This window comes from Nasonia vitripennis, chromosome 3, assembly GCF_009193385.2.
Source record: "Nasonia vitripennis strain AsymCx chromosome 3, Nvit_psr_1.1, whole genome shotgun sequence".
Lineage (NCBI taxonomy): Eukaryota > Metazoa > Arthropoda > Insecta > Hymenoptera > Pteromalidae > Nasonia > Nasonia vitripennis.
The window spans coordinates 2771940-2789844 of NC_045759.1; the positions used below are offsets into that span (position 1 = coordinate 2771940).

The following is a 17905-nucleotide window of genomic DNA, read 5'->3' on the forward strand; positions in this document are numbered from 1 at the left end:
GTTATTTAACCACACAATGTGTGGGATGCAACCTCAGAACCGAATAATCACTTTCTACGAACGCATTGTACCAGAAAGTAAAATAGACACTGTCCTTAAGTATGGCTGGGCAAAAAAATTTCTGGATTTGTCTGTATTAGCAGTAAATTCAAGCGAAGATATTTCAACCACTGTTCCAGTATTGTACAGTTATGATCCATTTCGTGATTTTGTAATGAAAAAATTATTCAACTTGGATTCAGTCAACATTTTTTCGTACAAATTAAATAACGTACATGGTTATCTATTTAAACTACCTTTATTTGATTATCCTCCATTCGACTACGTAGATAAAGACAAAAACGGAGCCATTACTCGAGTTTGAACTGAAGGTAATGAATTTTACAATCGTTTTTCCCATTGAGATTAAAGAAACTACTGCAAACGATATAATTGCCGAAGTTATGCCACTCATATATTCTGGCGACATAAATATGTGGATATCCGTAGTTCCCGTCAAGTGGTTATCATATTCCAAATTGATCATAGTTTTGGGACCAGAGTGTGAGAAAATCGTCGCTGTAACCCCTATCATTCCCATTACTAGATTGAATATACCCATATAATTAATATATTACGTGCTGGTGGCTCCTGCTTTGATTCTCCTTTTGACCTATGTATTGAATATATTGAAAATAACGGATCAACAATGGATTGCTTTTGATATAATAAAGATGTTGATGGGTATCAGCATAAATATCAAGTCTTCTAAGGGCTCTAATCGCTTGGTGTACTTGTCTATTATCCTCGCGTCAATGATATTTGCCAATGACTTGTACTCTCTCATACTAGGCATCAGTGTAGAACAGGGTACCATTCCTTTCGACGACTTTTTACTTTACATATACACTGTGCACACACTGTTAAATGAAACTTTTAATATCCCGCCCGTCGGTCATGACACTTCCCATGTATTTCTATGGGAAGTGTATATGGCATCGATACGCAATAATATTTAAAAATCGGCAATATACCTTCTCAAGGTATGAAAGCTTTATTTTTTTTCGCACGAATTAATAAAATAAGTACACAGGTAAATGAGTATTTAACCAAATTTATTATTTTATAGATCTTTGATTATTCCAGAAATAGTACAAAAGTTAATTCTCGATTTGATATATTCATTTATAAATTCTAATAACACAGACAATAGCAATCATTTTAAAAAAATGTAAAGTATACCATTATTGTAAAAAATCGATTTGAGTAAAGTCAAATAAGACACTGTTTTCATCTTCATTTGTCTTCATTTGTCTGTTCATTAAATGTTTTGTTTTATACAATTATATATATATATATATATATATATATATATATATATATATATATATATAAGTTTTATGCATTATAAAAAACAATTTAAAATTAATAGACGGCCTTGATATTGCCCTATGAAAGACGATGAGAGTAAAATATGCATACTAAGATTGTCAATAGATTGAAACCTTAGACAGAATATGCAAATACATGTATGAAATAAGTAATTAAAACTAAATCATGATACACAAATTAAAAAAAACTGTTTAACTAACAGTCAAATTATGAAAGTATTTTGCAGACGTTTCCTTGACAGTTTTCAAGAAAAAGGAGTATAACAAATTGATTCGATCATACATAATGGCAAAATTGATATATGAAAGATTCGCATACTATATTAAAGTCGCGCTCTGATTTTTTCCTCATTTCGTATTAGCTGTAGCCTGTCCAAGAAGGTATACAGTTCGGCTACGTATTCTTTCGGATGAGCGCGATAATGTCCAACGTGTGGAGTATCTTCAAATATCTTCGTGTAAGTCTGAAAGGCATAAATTATTACATTGCATAATAATTGAAAGTTGAAAGGAACCTGAAAACTAATAAATCAATACCGACCTTAACACCTAAAGACTCCCACGAATCCCGAACTCTCATATTACTCGCAAGTGATCCCACTGGGTCAGTTGTACTGACTAAAAACAGAGCCGGAGAACGGACCAAATTTAAGTGGAACAGTTGGCTCGACCGTATCCAGTACTGCGTCGCTTGTTTGTGGAAAGCTTTCATATGATACCTGAAACGACGATTTTCGATTGTGAATGTATGCTTGATTTTTAATGCTCTACGATAAAGTTCTGTCGAAACAAGACTCACTCAAGATATTTCTTCATGACATTTTGAAGCACTTCGTTATTTGGAAAAACTGCCCTCGGGGTACCGATCGTTAGCTCGCTGATATCAGCTGCGCTGTCCCAGACGTGACCGACGACACGATTGATCACATGGTCGTACTTCTGACGATCCTTGTGAACAAAATCCAAAACCTCGCCCCACATATAGCCACCGACGGAGAAGCCATGCAGCAGAATCTGCTCGTAGTGCTTGTTCTGGTCCAAGAATTGCAGCAGATCATGGGCGATGATCTATAAAAAATAATTTCTCAAAGTAAAATCGAATATCCACACACATACAGTAATGCATAATAAATGAATTGAAAATATTCTCCGACCCTAGATCCTTTGACAGGCCACATGAGCTGCCATGGCGTCATTGATACGGTGACGACGTCGAATCCCTGCTCCATGTAGAAATTGACGAACTTCATGATGTGGTTGCGCTTGGACAGCAACCAGCAGAGCAAAACCAGAAGCGGGCGGTTCTCGCCGTTCTCGCTGGGATTGATGACCTTCTTCGGGCTGTCCTTGATGATCGGCAGGTGATTGTCCTCCGTCAGTAGCTCGATGTTCTTCGTCAGTCGGTGCGTGCTCAGGAAGTTGCACGCGACGAAGCCGAATACCTGCGTAAGTACACGAGAATCATTATTATTAAACGGTGGCTAGTTGTCGATTTTATTGCCAGGAAAAATGTGCTACTTTTACTTACCATGTTATCCCTAGGCTTCGGAGCGGAAAACCTGGGCAATGCTTGGGCACCGAATCGCGATCTCGCGAAGGCGGAGAGGGTCATCCTCATCAGGGCCATGGCTGCTGCAGTTCAGTGTTTTTATAATAGAATCGCTCTCTGAAATCAAGATAAAGCGTTTAGGCAATGTTGCTTTTAGAATAGACGTTTATTGGTGAAAAATTAATAAAAACAGTAAAAATCAAAAAATTAATAAACTCTAAACCGCGTCATCATCCACTGCAACAAAGTTCCACCAGAGACCAGTAGAATTGCCCTCCTCTCTCAAGAAGTCAAAGTTGCCTGTCCACGCACGATATCGTTTATTTAATTTCGCACCCGGTATATACACGCGGCATTATCTGTATATATGCAGTTCGCGTGTCGGCTTCCATAATCTTCGGTCAAAGTCTACAGCGACCGTCGGCGAGGACCGCTGACGGGGTTTACGTAAGCAACATCGCACCCGATGAGAAATACACCGACATCAGCGCTTTCACTGTGCGATCGTGCGATGTCTGTAATGAACGTTTGAGCGTGTAATATATGCTGTCGGTTGATGTATTGGGTTGTCTATGTTTTTTTTTTATCCGTCGCTGAAACTCTGACTATATACCAGTGGCGCGAGCGGAAGTGTTTTGCAGAAACACATATGCGTAACTCTCGGCTTGTGGAGAAATCTATAAGTCGTTTGGGATAACGAGTTTTGCGGTATAGTATGCGCGTGTGTTGACGTTGTAGTTGATGAATTGAGCGAACTTGATGGTTGAATGTTTTTTGCAAAGTTGGGATAAAATAGATAACAATTTTTACAAACGTACGGTCATTAATCAAACTTGTCACGTGGCGGATGCGTGAAGCGATAAGTGCATAATGTGTATTCTGTTTTAGTTTATTGTATAGTTTTCTCTTTCTCAGCTAGTATTCAAGCGATACACTTTTGTACATGCAACCTTTTTTTTCTCTATGAAAATCAAGTATCAAAGAATTGGATTTCTGAATAGCTCTCTGATTGTATCAAATCGTCAATGCATTCAAAAGAGAGATAAATCTAGGTAATTTTCATGCGAGTCATCGTAACTCATTGTTCGGTACATCAATAAAATCATTTGAACGTCAGCTTAATTAATATTGCCAGATATGCAAAAAGTCATATGCTAAACTTTCTCAAAGCAGTAATACATAAAACAGTTTATAACAATTATAATTGTCCCTTTTGCGACGCAATAAACGAGACGAGCTACCAATTTATCATTATAAAGTGGCGTAATAAGCCGTTATTCTTCGATCCGCCGTATCCAACCATCAAGTCGTTCTCTGATATTTGCGGTACTAATAACTGCGATCGCCTGATGTCGGAGGACAGCTGTACGTATAGTAAGAGGCAGCAGTCGTTGCACTGCAAAAATTCTCTGCGAATCTCAGCTCATTTTCACTAATATAATAATTAATTGAAGCCTATATTATTCTGAGACTATAATTTCACATTCGAATTATATTAAATAGTAACAACGATCTGCCCTTTTATTACACACAACAATATAATCAGAGCACTTTACGCTTTCGAAGTGCATTGTTCCCTCGCGCATAAACATTTCTCTCGCCCTGGCTTCCTCGTATACCACACGAAGCGTAAAAAATGTTACTGACTATAAACATCATACCCGAGGCACGTAAATCGGTCTGCAAAATATTTTCTCGATCCGCGCGAAACTAATTAATTAATTGCGTTGAAAAATTTCTTAAACTTTTGCCATTGACAGAGCAGTGAGTCACGTATACGTGTATATAGCTTTTGAATGCGGTAAATATACTCGATTTGTATTGTAAAACGCGTGTGTAATGGGCCGGTATTCAGCGGCCAGATTGAATAATATGAATTCGCTTTGTAATGACCGACGAGTGCATTTTATTTCGCGACAATGCGTACATGCATTATATATTTAGCTCGAGGTGTATATAGATAGAATTTTAAAAAAATGAAGAAAAAAAAACTAATGAGCGATAAAATTAAAAGTAAGCGAAAAATCGCGCAAAACCAAGCTCTAACCGAGAAAAAAAACTCGCAACTTTACGTAACTTAATTATAAACCAAAGCTGGTAAGTCCTATAGGCCCGACATATCAACATACGAGGCATCAATTACAAAGAAAGCGTTCGACGCTCCAAATGCTTCCCGTTCTAACCTCAAAAAAGAAAGAAAGAAAATGTACTTATCGCACATAACACAAGTTGTACTCACATTTTATACAGGCAGCACAGAACGCCGTCCGCACACTGCAGGAAGGAGAGACAGAGAGAGAGTATAGACGAGAGAACTCTGATGCTCGGAAGCTCCTCGTTAAATATCCAAGCCAGACCCTTGGAAACACGTAGATTGCGTGCGATCCCCCGTTTCTCTTTTAATTCTCTCTACTCTTCGCTGCTCATCTCACGCACTCGCGGCACTCGTGGTTTGTTTATCCGCTATAGTCGCACTTCTTTCTATATACTCCCCAGCAATAAGATTCTTTCTTCCGATTCTTTTTTACAAGCCGTACACATGTATACGCTTCGCGTATACAGTAGATGAGACTGGGCCGGACGAGTATGTGTGTGTGTGTGTGTGTGTTTGCGTTTGTGCGCGCGGAAGACTCGCTCCGCGGACTATACTTACTTCTTCACAGTGGCTTAAATAATCTCGCTAATCTCGTAGGTAGTAATTAAGGCAGTAAGGCACGGAATGTATAGATATGGGCGTCTATATGCGAACTTTCGGCCAGGAAACAGCTGATTGTGCGCGCGCGGAGCTGCAGCAGCACGTTCTGGCTGAGTCGGCGCCGAACGAACGACTGCAGAGCACGTCGGCGTTGATGGCGATGATCAGGGCGACGCCGTATGCGAGTCAAGCCTTAGGCTAATTCTACAGTGTTCGGCTCTCTCTCTCTCTCTCATATGCGAGCATTGCGGTGATTGATTATACGCGTAAACTACAGCTATATATTTTATTTGTTTGCTGCTGAATTATTTCTGTTTTTGAGTGTTCGGAAATTTTTATTTGAAAGAGAAAATTAGCTCTAGAGTGTAAACAAAATTTGAGACAAAAAAAAAAAAATTGAATCATATAAACACTATGCAATATCGCAGCTGTTTTTTTTTGTTTGTATACGTCAGCCATAAGAAAGCAGCAGTGTGACAAAAAATCTTGGAGCGTCTTCGTACAAAGGAATATTTAAACTATAACGCTTATCTGCATTAATTCCCTCTCACTCTCGCACGTGCCTCGTACGTGAAGCTTATAAGTGTTTTCGGATAACGCCGAGAATATGCTTCATCTCAATCTCAAAGAGACTGAAAATATATCGAATATGCTTCATCTCAATCTCAAAGAGACCGAAAATACACGTAGCCGCAAACAAAGGTCATTATGTACAAGATGCAAACGACGTCTTATCAGCCAATCTTTATCTCTCACAGTACAATGCATATTACCAAGCCCGAAAATATTGTTTATATCTACTGCGATATGCAATACATTGATTGTATACTTTGTTGTTTATCTTTTCGGGTTTGGTTTTGGAGTGGCTTATTGATAGATTAGATGCCAAAGTATGAGATTATATCTAGTTATCGGTAACACGGAATTCTCATTGCCCGTTGAAATTGAGGTACCTATGCACACAAATGTTCGAGTTTAACAATGCGTCGATTTTATTGTTTCGCTAATAGAATTAAAATTCGCGACACGTGTGCTCAGCGCGTTATGATAATGAAGAGTGCATATCTCCTATATATAGGCTATACATAACTAAGCATAAATTATTAGCTGCGATAATGCGTGTACTTGCAAGTCTCGTAAATGCTCGTATACACGCATCCGTAACGCAACACACGATGGGAAGAGTCGTTGCACCAATTCAGTTCAATTAATCGATTCGAATCACTCCGAATGAAAAAATTAGGCATAGCATGCATGAATTGCTCGCATGATGTGTTATCTCGAAATTGAAAAAAAAAAATGACACGCTTCCAACAATAATTATTTTCTGAGCTGTAAATGATTTCACAATTTTTTCTTTGAGCAAAAGGAATAAAAATAATGATGCGGCTAATCTTCTAGTTGGGAAATCTATTGATAAATCATGATTGATAACGGTAGAATTTTAATTGATGTAGCAGATAAATTGGATACGTTTGAGGCTGTATGCACAAATACATTTTTATCTCATGTTGGATTTTCATCATTTTCTCGTGTCAAACACAATATTCCCTTCGCAGCGTTTCTCTGACTCGATACTGGAGCGAGCAAAAATTCGACTACCTAGGTCAATTCTCCGCTGTTTTTTATGCCAAGAAACCGGTATTGCTATAAGCGCACGCAGAGCGCACGCAGTGAGAAGAAGACCGGCAAGTCATATCCCTCAGGTGAACGGCCCTTCGAGTCTCACTGGAGACTTTACGATGCAGGATTCCACAGGCAGTTTTGTACCAATATTTTAAACCTTAGAGGTTCGATTTTTGTCTGTAATTCAATTTAATAATTATACACGCTTTGAAGCTTCATTGTATGGACATAATTATTTTGCGTAACGAAAAGTTGTTAACATGAGAATTAGGCTACAAAAATATTGCATAATCGTACTACAATAATTGATACATCTCTTTTTAAATAAAAATAGACACGTAAATGACCATCAGGAAGAATTAAAAACAAAAATTTTTGCTTGCATTCATTTATTACAGTTATTAATCAGTTAGGTATTAGACAAGTCTACAGTTGTATCGTGAAAATTACATTGGGCGTAAAACACCGACAATGTGCCTGTAATTTCTTATGCGCTTGAGTAGTAGAATATATCTAATGACATTATTATTGGTGGTCAATGGGAATCTTCGCAAGATCCTCCAAGAGCCGTCTCGAACGACGAGTATAACGTCTCTGCGTGCTCTCACACGATCGAAAAATTTCTCGCTCGATCAAAACGGCCTTGGAGGCGCATAAAATCCCGTCCATCTACTTTATCATCGTCTTTTCTCTTCTCCTCGCTCATCATTTCGACGAAACAAAAAATATATATATATGTATATGTATGGTTCGAGGTACACATGTGTATATTTATAAATCGTACAGCGGACTCGTTTTTTTTTTTCGTTTTCACATTAGCCTACAGATTTTGTTATACCTTTAAAATCTTTGACGCTGTGTTTTCTCCACAGCTTTTTAAAAGTTACAAATACTGACAATAAATAAAACAGTACGATACTCTTTCTTTTTTCTTTGTATTTTTTGTGTGTTGTCTGTGTCTGTCTGTATAGGTAAGTGTGCGCCTTTGTAAATTGTCTGCTTCTGTTTTATTTATGGCAGGCCATGTTTTGTCATTCTTCACTTCACCAAAGCTATGAGTAAAATTGTCAACTCTCGCGCATTCATATGTACATGCAGTCGAAGATGTGTTAGGTACTTGTATTATTGCTACTGGGTGGACTCAACACCAGGTCGAAGCGCATGAACGAAATATAAGAAAAAACCTTTTTGTGTTTTTTGACTACTTGGTCGTTATGCCATTTAAATGGGCCCTACTTAAACACTGTATTATGCTTAAAAACTACAACGTATCATAGTATTCCTATCTTGCTTGTTTCCTCATTCGATTAGTCAGCGACAATCGAGTTTCGTGCTTTACGTATAGTAATAAATTACTTAACGACTACTAGTTTTCATTTTTTTGTTACTTTTTTCCATACAAAACATTCATATAGATACATAATTATTCTAAGAATGCTGTACTAAATGGACGTATTCGAGGCAGTACACATCGGCGAATGAGGGGATAAATTGATATGAATAACGGAATATGTGAAATCTGTTAGAATTGAGAACAATTTTGTACATAGATTACATGTAAATTATCGATGACAAAGTGGAATTTACAATGTGTGCTTCTTCACTCACTAATAAATAACTAATATTAACTTTACTTAAAAATCAAGTAAATATTTATTTGCTAATAGTTAAGGGTTTATGTAAATATTGTGTGTATCAAAAAGTATCGTTGCTTCTATTTACTAAGTGATTAAAGTTACAGAAGCAAAGCGGTAGGAGCCCTCATTCAAATGTAAACTATTCCTTCTTCTTTTTATCAATGAATGTAACTCCATGATTTAAGAATGCTCGCCACAATGATCGTACCTGATGGCGATTATTAAAAAAAACCATCCACGCTAAATCGTTTCAAGCACAATTGAAAACAAAAATATTTCTTCAAAAATGTATTTGATTAATATTCCTGTTTTATATTTGTTCATTATTAAAAAAAAAGTTTTCTTCTTGATATGTATTACCAGATTCAGACATGAAAAAGTTTTGTAATCAAGTGTGCTCAATGATTTTTTTACCAAACATTTTTACAAATTTTAAAAAGATACAGCTCGTTGTGTCTGCAGCAACGCAGCAAAAAAAAATATATACAGGTATTGAAATCGAATATAATATTATCAAAATTTTGTATGCACAATACCGATATTAGTAATTATAATTTCAGACTATAAAATCTCTTTTCCATTGCGTCTCCCGTTATGAGTCGCTCGCAAGTCTTTTTTCTATTAAAATTTTTTTTTAATCATTCAATATCCTAATACACATTGGCCTATCGCTGCGGCTTAATTAATAACTATAAAACAAGTGTCGTACTGAAGCAATTAAATAAAATTTACCAACTTTTAATTGGTCAAATTATTTTACCATTTCAAAAACAATAAATCATTTCAAAAACATCAATTTGGCAACAGCTATGAAATATTTTTGCTTTCTAAATCTGTTTTTTTTATTTTTCAAATAATTATGACCTTTAAATGAGCTATCATTTTAGTAGCACTGAAAATTCGACTTCATTGGTCGAAAGTAATTTTAAAAATCAGTGTGATAAATACCAAATGGCTTACGTGTACTAGAAGAATTCTAAAAAAGCTTATAATTCTCGTAAAAGAATGTTCCAATAGCGCGTGCAACACAAAAACACGGCAAAATACTGACGAGTGAACACTGGAAGCACAATCATAGTTTGTGATTGGTTATATTTTTCGATGCGCGGAATACATATGTGTAATATGTACAGTACCTATAACGAAAGAGAATCTCGTTGCCTTCCTCGACAGTAGAATAATAAAAAGTATTTATCAAAAATGAATACTTAAAAAATTGCAGAATACCTAAGAATTAATACGAAGTCACGGAAAACGTTCTTGGTTAGCTTGTACAATAACGTACATGACACAATAAATCCAAGAAACAACAACAGTGTCTCTTCGAGACAAACAGTGATAAAAGCACATTTTTTTTCAATCCAGAAATTCAAATGAGGAGCCAAATAACGTAACACATTTTAATGGCAGTACAAACATTGCACGAAAATTCAACACTTAGAATCATTATCATAATTATTACTATTACCAATAATATTAATTTTCTAGTGTTGCAATTGTTAATATTATCATATAATACCAGTCATGTCTACTTCTGTATACGTATTCATGGCAGTTTGTATTTTTCCCTATATTTAACGTCAACTGACGAAGCTCGCGGCGAGTATAATTCACTATAATCTGTGCGGGTATCACATTGCACTGTATGGTCTTCTTTTTTCCCCTTCATTTCATCTTCAATCATTACAGTGTATGAAAAAATTTGAGTACAGTTTTATTAGTCTAGACTTTCGAGTGAGCGTTCGCCCCTAGTAGATTAATAGGACATTCGGCACCGCTTTGATACTGTACGTTTGTGAACAAAAATATCTAGTAAAAAAAATTATGATTGCACTTCTTATTAAATAGAAGAGAAACGTTGTTTACAGAGTATCATAAAACGTTAGAAAGTATTCGCCCATGATATGCGTTAATTAATTAAAATAAAGCTCGCGGTGCCTTGTCTCTCATGACTCACTTACATTCATTTCCAAACAACGAAATTTCATTCAAAGACCAGAGTTCGAACTCCAGTTTCATGCATAAAAAATCCAAATAAAGCTACCTTACAAACCCTCTTGCGAAAACTGGATTCGCATCACGGATGGCAAGACAATCCTTACTCGCCCAAGATACAATTCCGCAAGTATGTTCGAGTAGAATATAGCGTCTCCTCTGGCATTTGAAATTATATACAAGTCTCGAGGAGTACGGAGGGCTTGCACGGATCTCAGAAGGCTTCAACGAAGCTAGCTGGGAAGAGACCGGTGCGGCCTGTGCGTTGCTGCGTACCCTTGTACCAGCCATCGTCGCGCTTCTTGTGCACGTAAATTATATCGCCAACACGCAGTTCTAGCTCAAACTCGCTGTTGGGCGGATAGGGAACAATGCAACGGAATCTGTACATGCGTTCGCTGAAATTTTTTAAAAATGGGTAATTAAACTTCAAATTTCTTAGAAATATTTCAGTAAAATTTTTGACTGAAAATGGGAGGTCGATTTATAAAAGTGACATTTATAATTTGGGGCTAATATGATAATAGCGAATTAATTTACCGATCCCTTGATGAAAGCTGCTGCTTCACTTGCTTGCCAGTGCCTGCGTCCAATGAATTGCTTTTGCGGTGATGATTGCTCATTGTGCCGGTGATAATGCCACCCGACTCGCCAGACCTGTTCACAGTTTATTTCGTCATTAATGTCGTAATAATAGCTCTATTAGGGAAACAGAAACAGTGCTATAAAAAATGACTTTTTTATTTAATATGATTAAAATATTGTGTAGAGAAATGGTTATTTTTGAAATTTATTTTACATAGGTACAGCGTGAGAATTTGAATTTCCAATCAATCACAACCATACAAGAAATAATAAACTTGATAATTTTTAAAATATTTCTCTAATGAAAGAGAAGAAAATTTGAATACTTACCAAACAGTATCAATCATTTATTAAGAAACTTAAATTATGGTAAAAACGTTTATTTCATTCAGTGCAGCAAAAAAAAATGGAGTAGCATTCCAATTGAGTATTTGTATTTTCAAAAAAAAAACGTGTGTATTGTGCAGAACGTAAATTTGGCAACTAGTTTTCGCAAAACATAAAATAAAACCGTAAAAGAATAATTAAAAAGCAAAAATAAAGCCTTTCATATTTTATATTGCATCAACAGCTCTAAGCATCTGTCAGCTTCCAAGCAAAGCTAAAAAGACGTCACGACAATCATAAAATTCAAACATTAAACGGATTAAAACAAAAAATATTTTTAAATGGTATATACCTCAGTTAAATACTAAATCTAACTAACATATAAATTCGTATAAATTTAAATCAATAATCAATCAAGTTTAAAACATGCAGTGCACGTGTCGCATTTTCATTCCCCAATAAGAACGTGTCAGTAATCATGAGAATCTTTGTATAACTCCAACAGCCTGTCATTGTATTGTATACAAATTTAGCACATGTGTTTTCGGTAATGTTCGGTTCTCGATTGATTCCCAACAGGAATTAGGCAAAAGAAGAGAGTTAAATGTCTGGGGTGGTAAAAGAACTAACCTCTGAAGGAAGGTCACGGGCAAGGAGGGTCTCTCCTTGTGCTTCACTCGCTGTGAGGTTGTGACGTGACCCTGGCTGGGATACATGCGGTGGTGGCTGTTCGTGGAAGCGTTTATGTCCTGCGGGGATCCCACCTGGAGCAATTGACTCGGGCACGACCCTGATCTGATTTGCCATCAGCCCCGAACACCCCCAGGGGAATACATTAGCGTAAAATTTCATACATGTTTTCTGTTGCATTTGTCGATTTGCTGATGGTATCTCATGATGTCTGGTTGACTTCGATGTAGGTTAATTTCGATTTTAGTAATATTGTGTGAAATTAGTGTTACATTATCTTTTTACCGGATATACTTATGCAATGTGTAGTGGAAGCCTATTTCTTTTAGTTTATTAACGGTATGGCTAATGAATTTGTTAAATTTTGATCATTAATTATGGTATTCCAGCTAATAGATTATAATCACATGTAATTTTGTCATTTTTAACAAGTTCAGTGACGTTGATGGATAAATCTCTTAAAAAAAATTGAAATCAAAAAATAGCAGTAAGCACATACAACACATATAGCTGGAATGATAAAGTACGTGGCGTGCAACTTTCAAAACTTTGCTAAGGCATGCACGTTAATTAAATGCGTATTTGTCATTGAAAAAAGATTGATTTCGACGTCGTAATCGAAAAAAAAATAATCAAACTAAAAACATCATGTGTCACAATTCAAGCTATAGAAATCAAAAGCCGTGATTATGCAATTGATTACGAAAATAACGTGACACAAAACAATCGTACTAACCGAACGTGAATTGGGTTAATCGACAAAGATTGACCCGCGTTGCCATCGTCGAAGACTGGATTGTCCATTGAGTAAGTTGACGGCGGAGGAGACTTTGACTTTTTGATATTCGTCAAACGCCGCATCAGCGAAACTCCCTTCTCTTTCTTTTCCTTTACCTTTAGGAGTGAGAAAATATTTAATTTCAGAATAAGTTCACGCAAAATTAAAAATAAAAAAAAATTATAACATCGTAAGTATAAAATAAAATAAATCGTTTTTTTTTTTCGTACAATTCTTACTTTTTCCGTGGACTTTGGTGTAGCAGTCGACGAAGAAGCGCTTGCAGAAGCGGTAGCCGCGTGCGCAGTATTGATAGGACTCTTACTTGCATCACTAACAGAAGTTGTAGTAGCAAGTGACGATGCAGTAGCAGCAGTTGTCGTGACAAGTGGCAGTTTACCTGGTGAAGCTAGTTTAAATGAAGTTACATTTAAATCGACAATTTCAGAATCAATAGACTGCAATCGATCAAGAAATAGGCTTACTAAAAATAGAGGGCATAACAGCGCTGTGACTTCTACCGATTGAAGCAGCAGCAACAGGAACAGTCTGATCGGGTAGCCTTGGCGGGCTCTGGGTTTGATTGGGCTGTTGTCTAGGGCTATGCCAAGCGGCCGAGCTGCCGGCCGGTCCAGGACTCAAAGCCCGAGGTGGAAGCTCTGGCGGGGGCAACTTATATGGCTGCGGAGCCGCACCTTTGACCTTAGTGTAAGTAACTGGCATACGAGGTTCACTACTGGCGTTACTCGGTTGAGAAGCTGGTACGATATTACTTGCACTGCTGCTGGTACCACTAGCACTATTCTGGAGAGGTACAGTGCTGGGTGATCTGCATACTCCTCGCTGACATCTATAAATAAGATAATATGTTTAATGAGTCTTTTTTCACATTAACTAGTTTTGACTGCAAAGATTGAAACACATTACTTACTTAGCTGGCGCAACATAATTTCCCGGGAAAACGCCGCACTTCTGTGTACGATTGGATGTGCCTTTGAACCAGCCATCTTGGCATCTCTCGGTAACCATGTATATTCCGCCCTTGCGGAGCTCCAATTCGTCGGCTTTTTGTGGCTTATAAGGATACAACGCGATGTAAGCTGCCGGTAAGTTACTTCCAACACCCGAAGCTGCGGCTGCTGTAGCTCCTGATGACGAAGCACTTGAGGAACCTGCAGGTGCACTGTTGGTCATCGATGACGCCTGTGAAAGCACCAGGTCGCTGCTACCACTGCGCTTGTGACGTGGATTTTGGTCACCTGCACTACCGCTTGTCTACAATAAGAGATAGTACTTTATTAGTCCCATTCAGAAGCAAATAATTTTAAAACCGCAACGGAGCGTATTCTACCTGGCTTGAAGTAAAAGCGGGATCATTAGTAGCAGCCTCGGCACCAGCGAGTGCAGCGTCAACTGCTAGACTTAAAATCTCAGCGCTGTGTCGATGCTGTGGTTGAGGTTGATGGGCGCTGTTGACTGCTGTAAAACTGTGTCTCTTTGTACTGTGACGATTAGCCACCGTTGGGGGCGATATGGCTGGGCTACTGGGACTACTTGGCGTTGTGCTAGAGCTGCTCGAGCTTGGGCTTGTTATCACGGGCGATGAGGTTGTTGTTGATGAACCGCCTGACGATACGTTCGAGCTTGAGTCTGATACTGGCAGCGCGGGATTCTGTAATTGTTTCTTAAATGTTTGTAAGTTTCTCCAACGTAGTTTTTAATTGTATCAGTGATTGGGCATTGAACATACCACAGTAGCCTGCTGTCTGGGTTGGTTTGAGGCTTGAACTGTCCGCGTGTGATCGGTGGGTATAAGTGGAGTAGTTTCTTCGTTCGTCGGAGTCGGTGGTGCAACTCTTGATGGTCCCGGTTGTACACTAATAGAAACAGATATTTAGTATTTGAATCTTCTCAGGCTATTAATTATATGCTTTCTGTACTACTTACTTTGTGGAAAGTTTCATTAATGCTCTGGCAACGCTATTCAACTCTACAAAAGCCAGAGGAAAAATACCTATCCGATCCAAAAGTTTACCTTCTGCCCAGTTTTCGTCCACTCTTCTAATGACGCTAATAACTTCTCCCTAAAAATCAGTTTAAATTTTGTATATTTGATATGTAACGATGTTACTGCGTTATATAATATTATTTAATAAGCGATATTTATCTTTCTAATTAAGTACGTCATTTTTAAGCTACCCTTTATCTTTCAATGATTCATAAATCATTTCGATAAAGAATTGTACGTAACTGATAATAACTTTTATATATCATGCTTGTGTATTTGTTTACCTTGTTAAATGTAAGACAACCATCCTCTTCATCATTTGACATCCTGAAGTCATAGAGAGCTTTACATTGAGGAACATGTGGAGGCAAAGGAGTCATCACCTGTAATAATAAAGTGAATTATTACGATTGAAAAAAAATACTGTATATACTTTTCCAAGTAGCGAATATCTGCTACTTACTTGAACATAAGATAAAGGAAAAACTCCATGGTTTGATCCACATTCTCCATGATACCAATTGTTATCAATTTTTTTTCTTAAAATAATGATATCTCCTTTTCTGAAGCTTAAATCTCTGCAATAAACACATTTATTAGATTAACGATTTTTCGCAATCAAAATAAAAAAAACATGCAGTTATCAAAAGTGTAACTCACCCTGGAACCTTGGAAATATAATCATAAATGGCACGGCCATAAGGTCGATTATGAAGATGAACTTGCTTAGCAGCTACATTGATTTGGTGTGCAGACTCTGGTGTTACTATTGCAATTGGTGGGTTGAGTGTGATAGAGGGACTGCTTGGAGTAACCTGATGGCCACCTAGTAATCTCTGTGGTGCATGATGTCTCTGTGGTGTTTTATTTCCCTTTGGAGTAGCATTTCTCATGCCCTCAAGGATCCTCATAAGGAGTACATTAGGTGGAAGGTCATCTACTTTAGCACTGACAAGGACTCGACATTCAGGACATCGAAGTTCCCTATGAGTACTGACTATCTCCTCGAGACATTTCTTGCAGAAGGTGTGCTGACAGGGTAATACTTTGCTGGAAGTGTCCAAGCGCTCTAAACACACGGAGCACTCCAGCAGGTCATTTAGCATACATTCGTCCATGGCTGTGGTGGTATCTGATAATAATTTAATAGTTAACTTCAAGAATATAATTAAAAGCTGGTTAAAAAACCTATTTTCTAATCTTTTGAACAAAAAAGTTTTATCATTGAAATGAATCACCCAAGTTATTCTAAAGGTAAAAAAGTTTCTAAAACTGGAGCACTGCTCTACTCTTGTTACAAATCAATAATAGTCAAACAATTAGTACCTACTCTTAAGAACATTAACATTAGAGCAAGTCAAACATTTCAAATGGAGCAGCTAATCAGCCAACGTGAATGACTTATATATTCTTATATCAAATAGATTGAATCCACGAGATAATAAAAATTGCAATCAATCAACGATATCAGCATCGAAAAGTTAGTTACAGGTGAAATTCTCACTGCAATTAATAAAAAAATTCAACTCATCAAGCACACATTTCAGCAAGCAACACCGCTTACCTAGCTCAACTCAGTGTAGCTCCAAATGTCCTATTGACTATCGCAGGCTAGTCCTTGGCCCGGATGAGCCATCATTGCTTATCTCCCAGCGCTGCATAAGGACAAAAGCCACAAAAACAAATCCGCGTTCTTCCCAGAACCTCGCCTTTATCAGAAGCTCGTACACACTGAATTAACGCGGGAGCGCAGGCCCTATTATACGCTTATATCAGGCAGCAGCCGCGTGAGTCAGCCCGCAGCACGACTTTGGCGAAGTCTGCGATATTATCGTCCTGGACTGGAGTCGAGAGACTCTCCGGAGTCTCCAGCCGCTGCGTGTATGTTCTTCTATAGAGACGAGTGAGTAATGCACCGACTCCACGACGGCTCTCTACGGTGCAATGAATCAGCGAAGAGGAAAACGACGAAGAGGACGCGGGGCCCGGAGCGTCGGCCGCACGCGGTCCGCTCTCAGAGGCTAGGCGTCCCAAGAGGAGCTGCTGCTACGGCTGCCCGTCCGTTGAATGCACTCGCTGCTGCTCCGCCATTTCTTCATTTCCGGCTCCCTCTCGCTCTAGCGGCTGGTCCTCGTCGTTGCTCTATCTCGCTCTGGCTCATAGTATATCCTGTGTATAACTATATATACGGGCTGCACTGACTGCGTGTGATGGTGGTTAGTACTCAGTACACGCGCACGCGTGTAGATCGGAGAGTGTTGTACACTCTCTCTCTCTCTCTCTCTCTCTCTCTTCGGCGTGTCCGAGCCTATATTGGGACCGCGAGCGCTAATCAATTGCGAATCGAACGTGGGCTATCGACTTTTTGAAAAATCTACACGCACAACAAGACTGCGCGATTTTTTTTTATTAATTATAACGAACGATGAAACGGTACGTTTTAGACTGAACAGGCTTGGCAATAGGGCAGCGTTTTACCTTGCCTATAATACACACAACCTACGTGTGCCGTGTAGGCACACATATAATTGCACAGAGCGAGCGCATGTGTGTGCAGCATAGCACTCGAGTAAGTAAGCAGGAGAGAGAGAGAGAGAGAGAGAGAGAGAGGGAGAGAGAGCGAAGAGAGAAGTGAGAGGGAGAGT

General features: G+C 38.1%; 2 protein-coding genes across 10 annotated transcripts; both read right to left on the reverse strand.

Annotated features, from left to right (window-relative positions):
* Positions 1 to 1077: 1077 nt before the first annotated feature.
* LOC100122957 lies at positions 1078 to 5759 on the reverse strand. Of its 2 annotated transcripts, none has more exons than XM_001606517.6 (6): positions 5159 to 5759; positions 2899 to 3036; positions 2525 to 2812; positions 2170 to 2438; positions 1912 to 2089; positions 1078 to 1834 (listed from the first exon to the last, which is right to left on the reverse strand). In XM_001606517.6, the coding sequence occupies exons 2-6, from the start codon at positions 2995 to 2997 to the stop codon at positions 1694 to 1696; spliced, it is 975 nt and encodes a 324-aa protein (XP_001606567.1). In that variant the 5' UTR covers positions 2998 to 3036; positions 5159 to 5759; the 3' UTR covers positions 1078 to 1693. The 2 variants fall into 2 exon arrangements, with proteins under 2 accessions (XP_001606567.1, XP_016840055.1); XM_016984566.3 differs by lacking the exon at positions 5159 to 5759 and adding an exon at positions 3143 to 3332.
* Positions 5760 to 7612: 1853 nt separating this feature from the next.
* On the reverse strand, positions 7613 to 17760 carry LOC100122967 (E3 ubiquitin-protein ligase SH3RF3). Of its 8 annotated transcripts, XM_031926816.2 has the most exons (15): positions 16825 to 17757; positions 16591 to 16763; positions 15921 to 16392; positions 15724 to 15838; positions 15545 to 15643; positions 15200 to 15336; positions 15003 to 15129; positions 14604 to 14936; positions 14184 to 14527; positions 13738 to 14102; positions 13483 to 13661; positions 13211 to 13368; positions 12415 to 12579; positions 11413 to 11529; positions 7613 to 11270 (listed from the first exon to the last, which is right to left on the reverse strand). In XM_031926816.2, exons 3-15 carry the CDS (start codon positions 16376 to 16378, stop codon positions 11087 to 11089), a joined length of 2781 nt encoding a protein of 926 aa, XP_031782676.1. In that variant the 5' UTR covers positions 16379 to 16392; positions 16591 to 16763; positions 16825 to 17757; the 3' UTR covers positions 7613 to 11086. The 8 variants fall into 8 exon arrangements, with proteins under 8 accessions (XP_031782676.1, XP_008204007.1, XP_008204010.1 ...); XM_008205785.4 differs by lacking the exon at positions 16591 to 16763 and having other exon boundaries at positions 13483 to 13652; positions 16825 to 17760; XM_008205788.4 differs by lacking the exon at positions 16591 to 16763 and having other exon boundaries at positions 13492 to 13661; positions 14604 to 14924; positions 16825 to 17756.
* Positions 17761 to 17905: the final 145 nt, after the last annotated feature.

What these genes read in the sequence shown, in the direction of transcription:
- LOC100122967 (XM_031926816.2), bottom strand. Translation starts at nt 16,378, where the DNA reads ATGGACGAATGTATGCTAAATGACCTGCTGGAGTGCTCCGTGTGTTTA. An exon ending in TTAATGAAACTTTCCACAAA is followed by an intron (nt 15,130 to 15,199) that starts GTAAGTAGTACA and finishes TGTTTCTATTAG; the next exon opens with TGTACAACCGGGACCATCAA. An exon ending in CCGCTTTTACTTCAAGCCAG is followed by an intron (nt 14,528 to 14,603) that starts GTAGAATACGCT and finishes CTCTTATTGTAG; the next exon opens with ACAAGCGGTAGTGCAGGTGA.
- LOC100122957 (XM_001606517.6), bottom strand. Translation starts at nt 2,997, where the DNA reads ATGGCCCTGATGAGGATGACCCTCTCCGCCTTCGCGAGATCGCGATTC. An exon ending in CGAAGCCTAGGGATAACATG is followed by an intron (nt 2,813 to 2,898) that starts GTAAGTAAAAGT and finishes GTACTTACGCAG; the next exon opens with GTATTCGGCTTCGTCGCGTG. An exon ending in GGGAGTCTTTAGGTGTTAAG is followed by an intron (nt 1,835 to 1,911) that starts GTCGGTATTGAT and finishes TATGCCTTTCAG; the next exon opens with ACTTACACGAAGATATTTGA.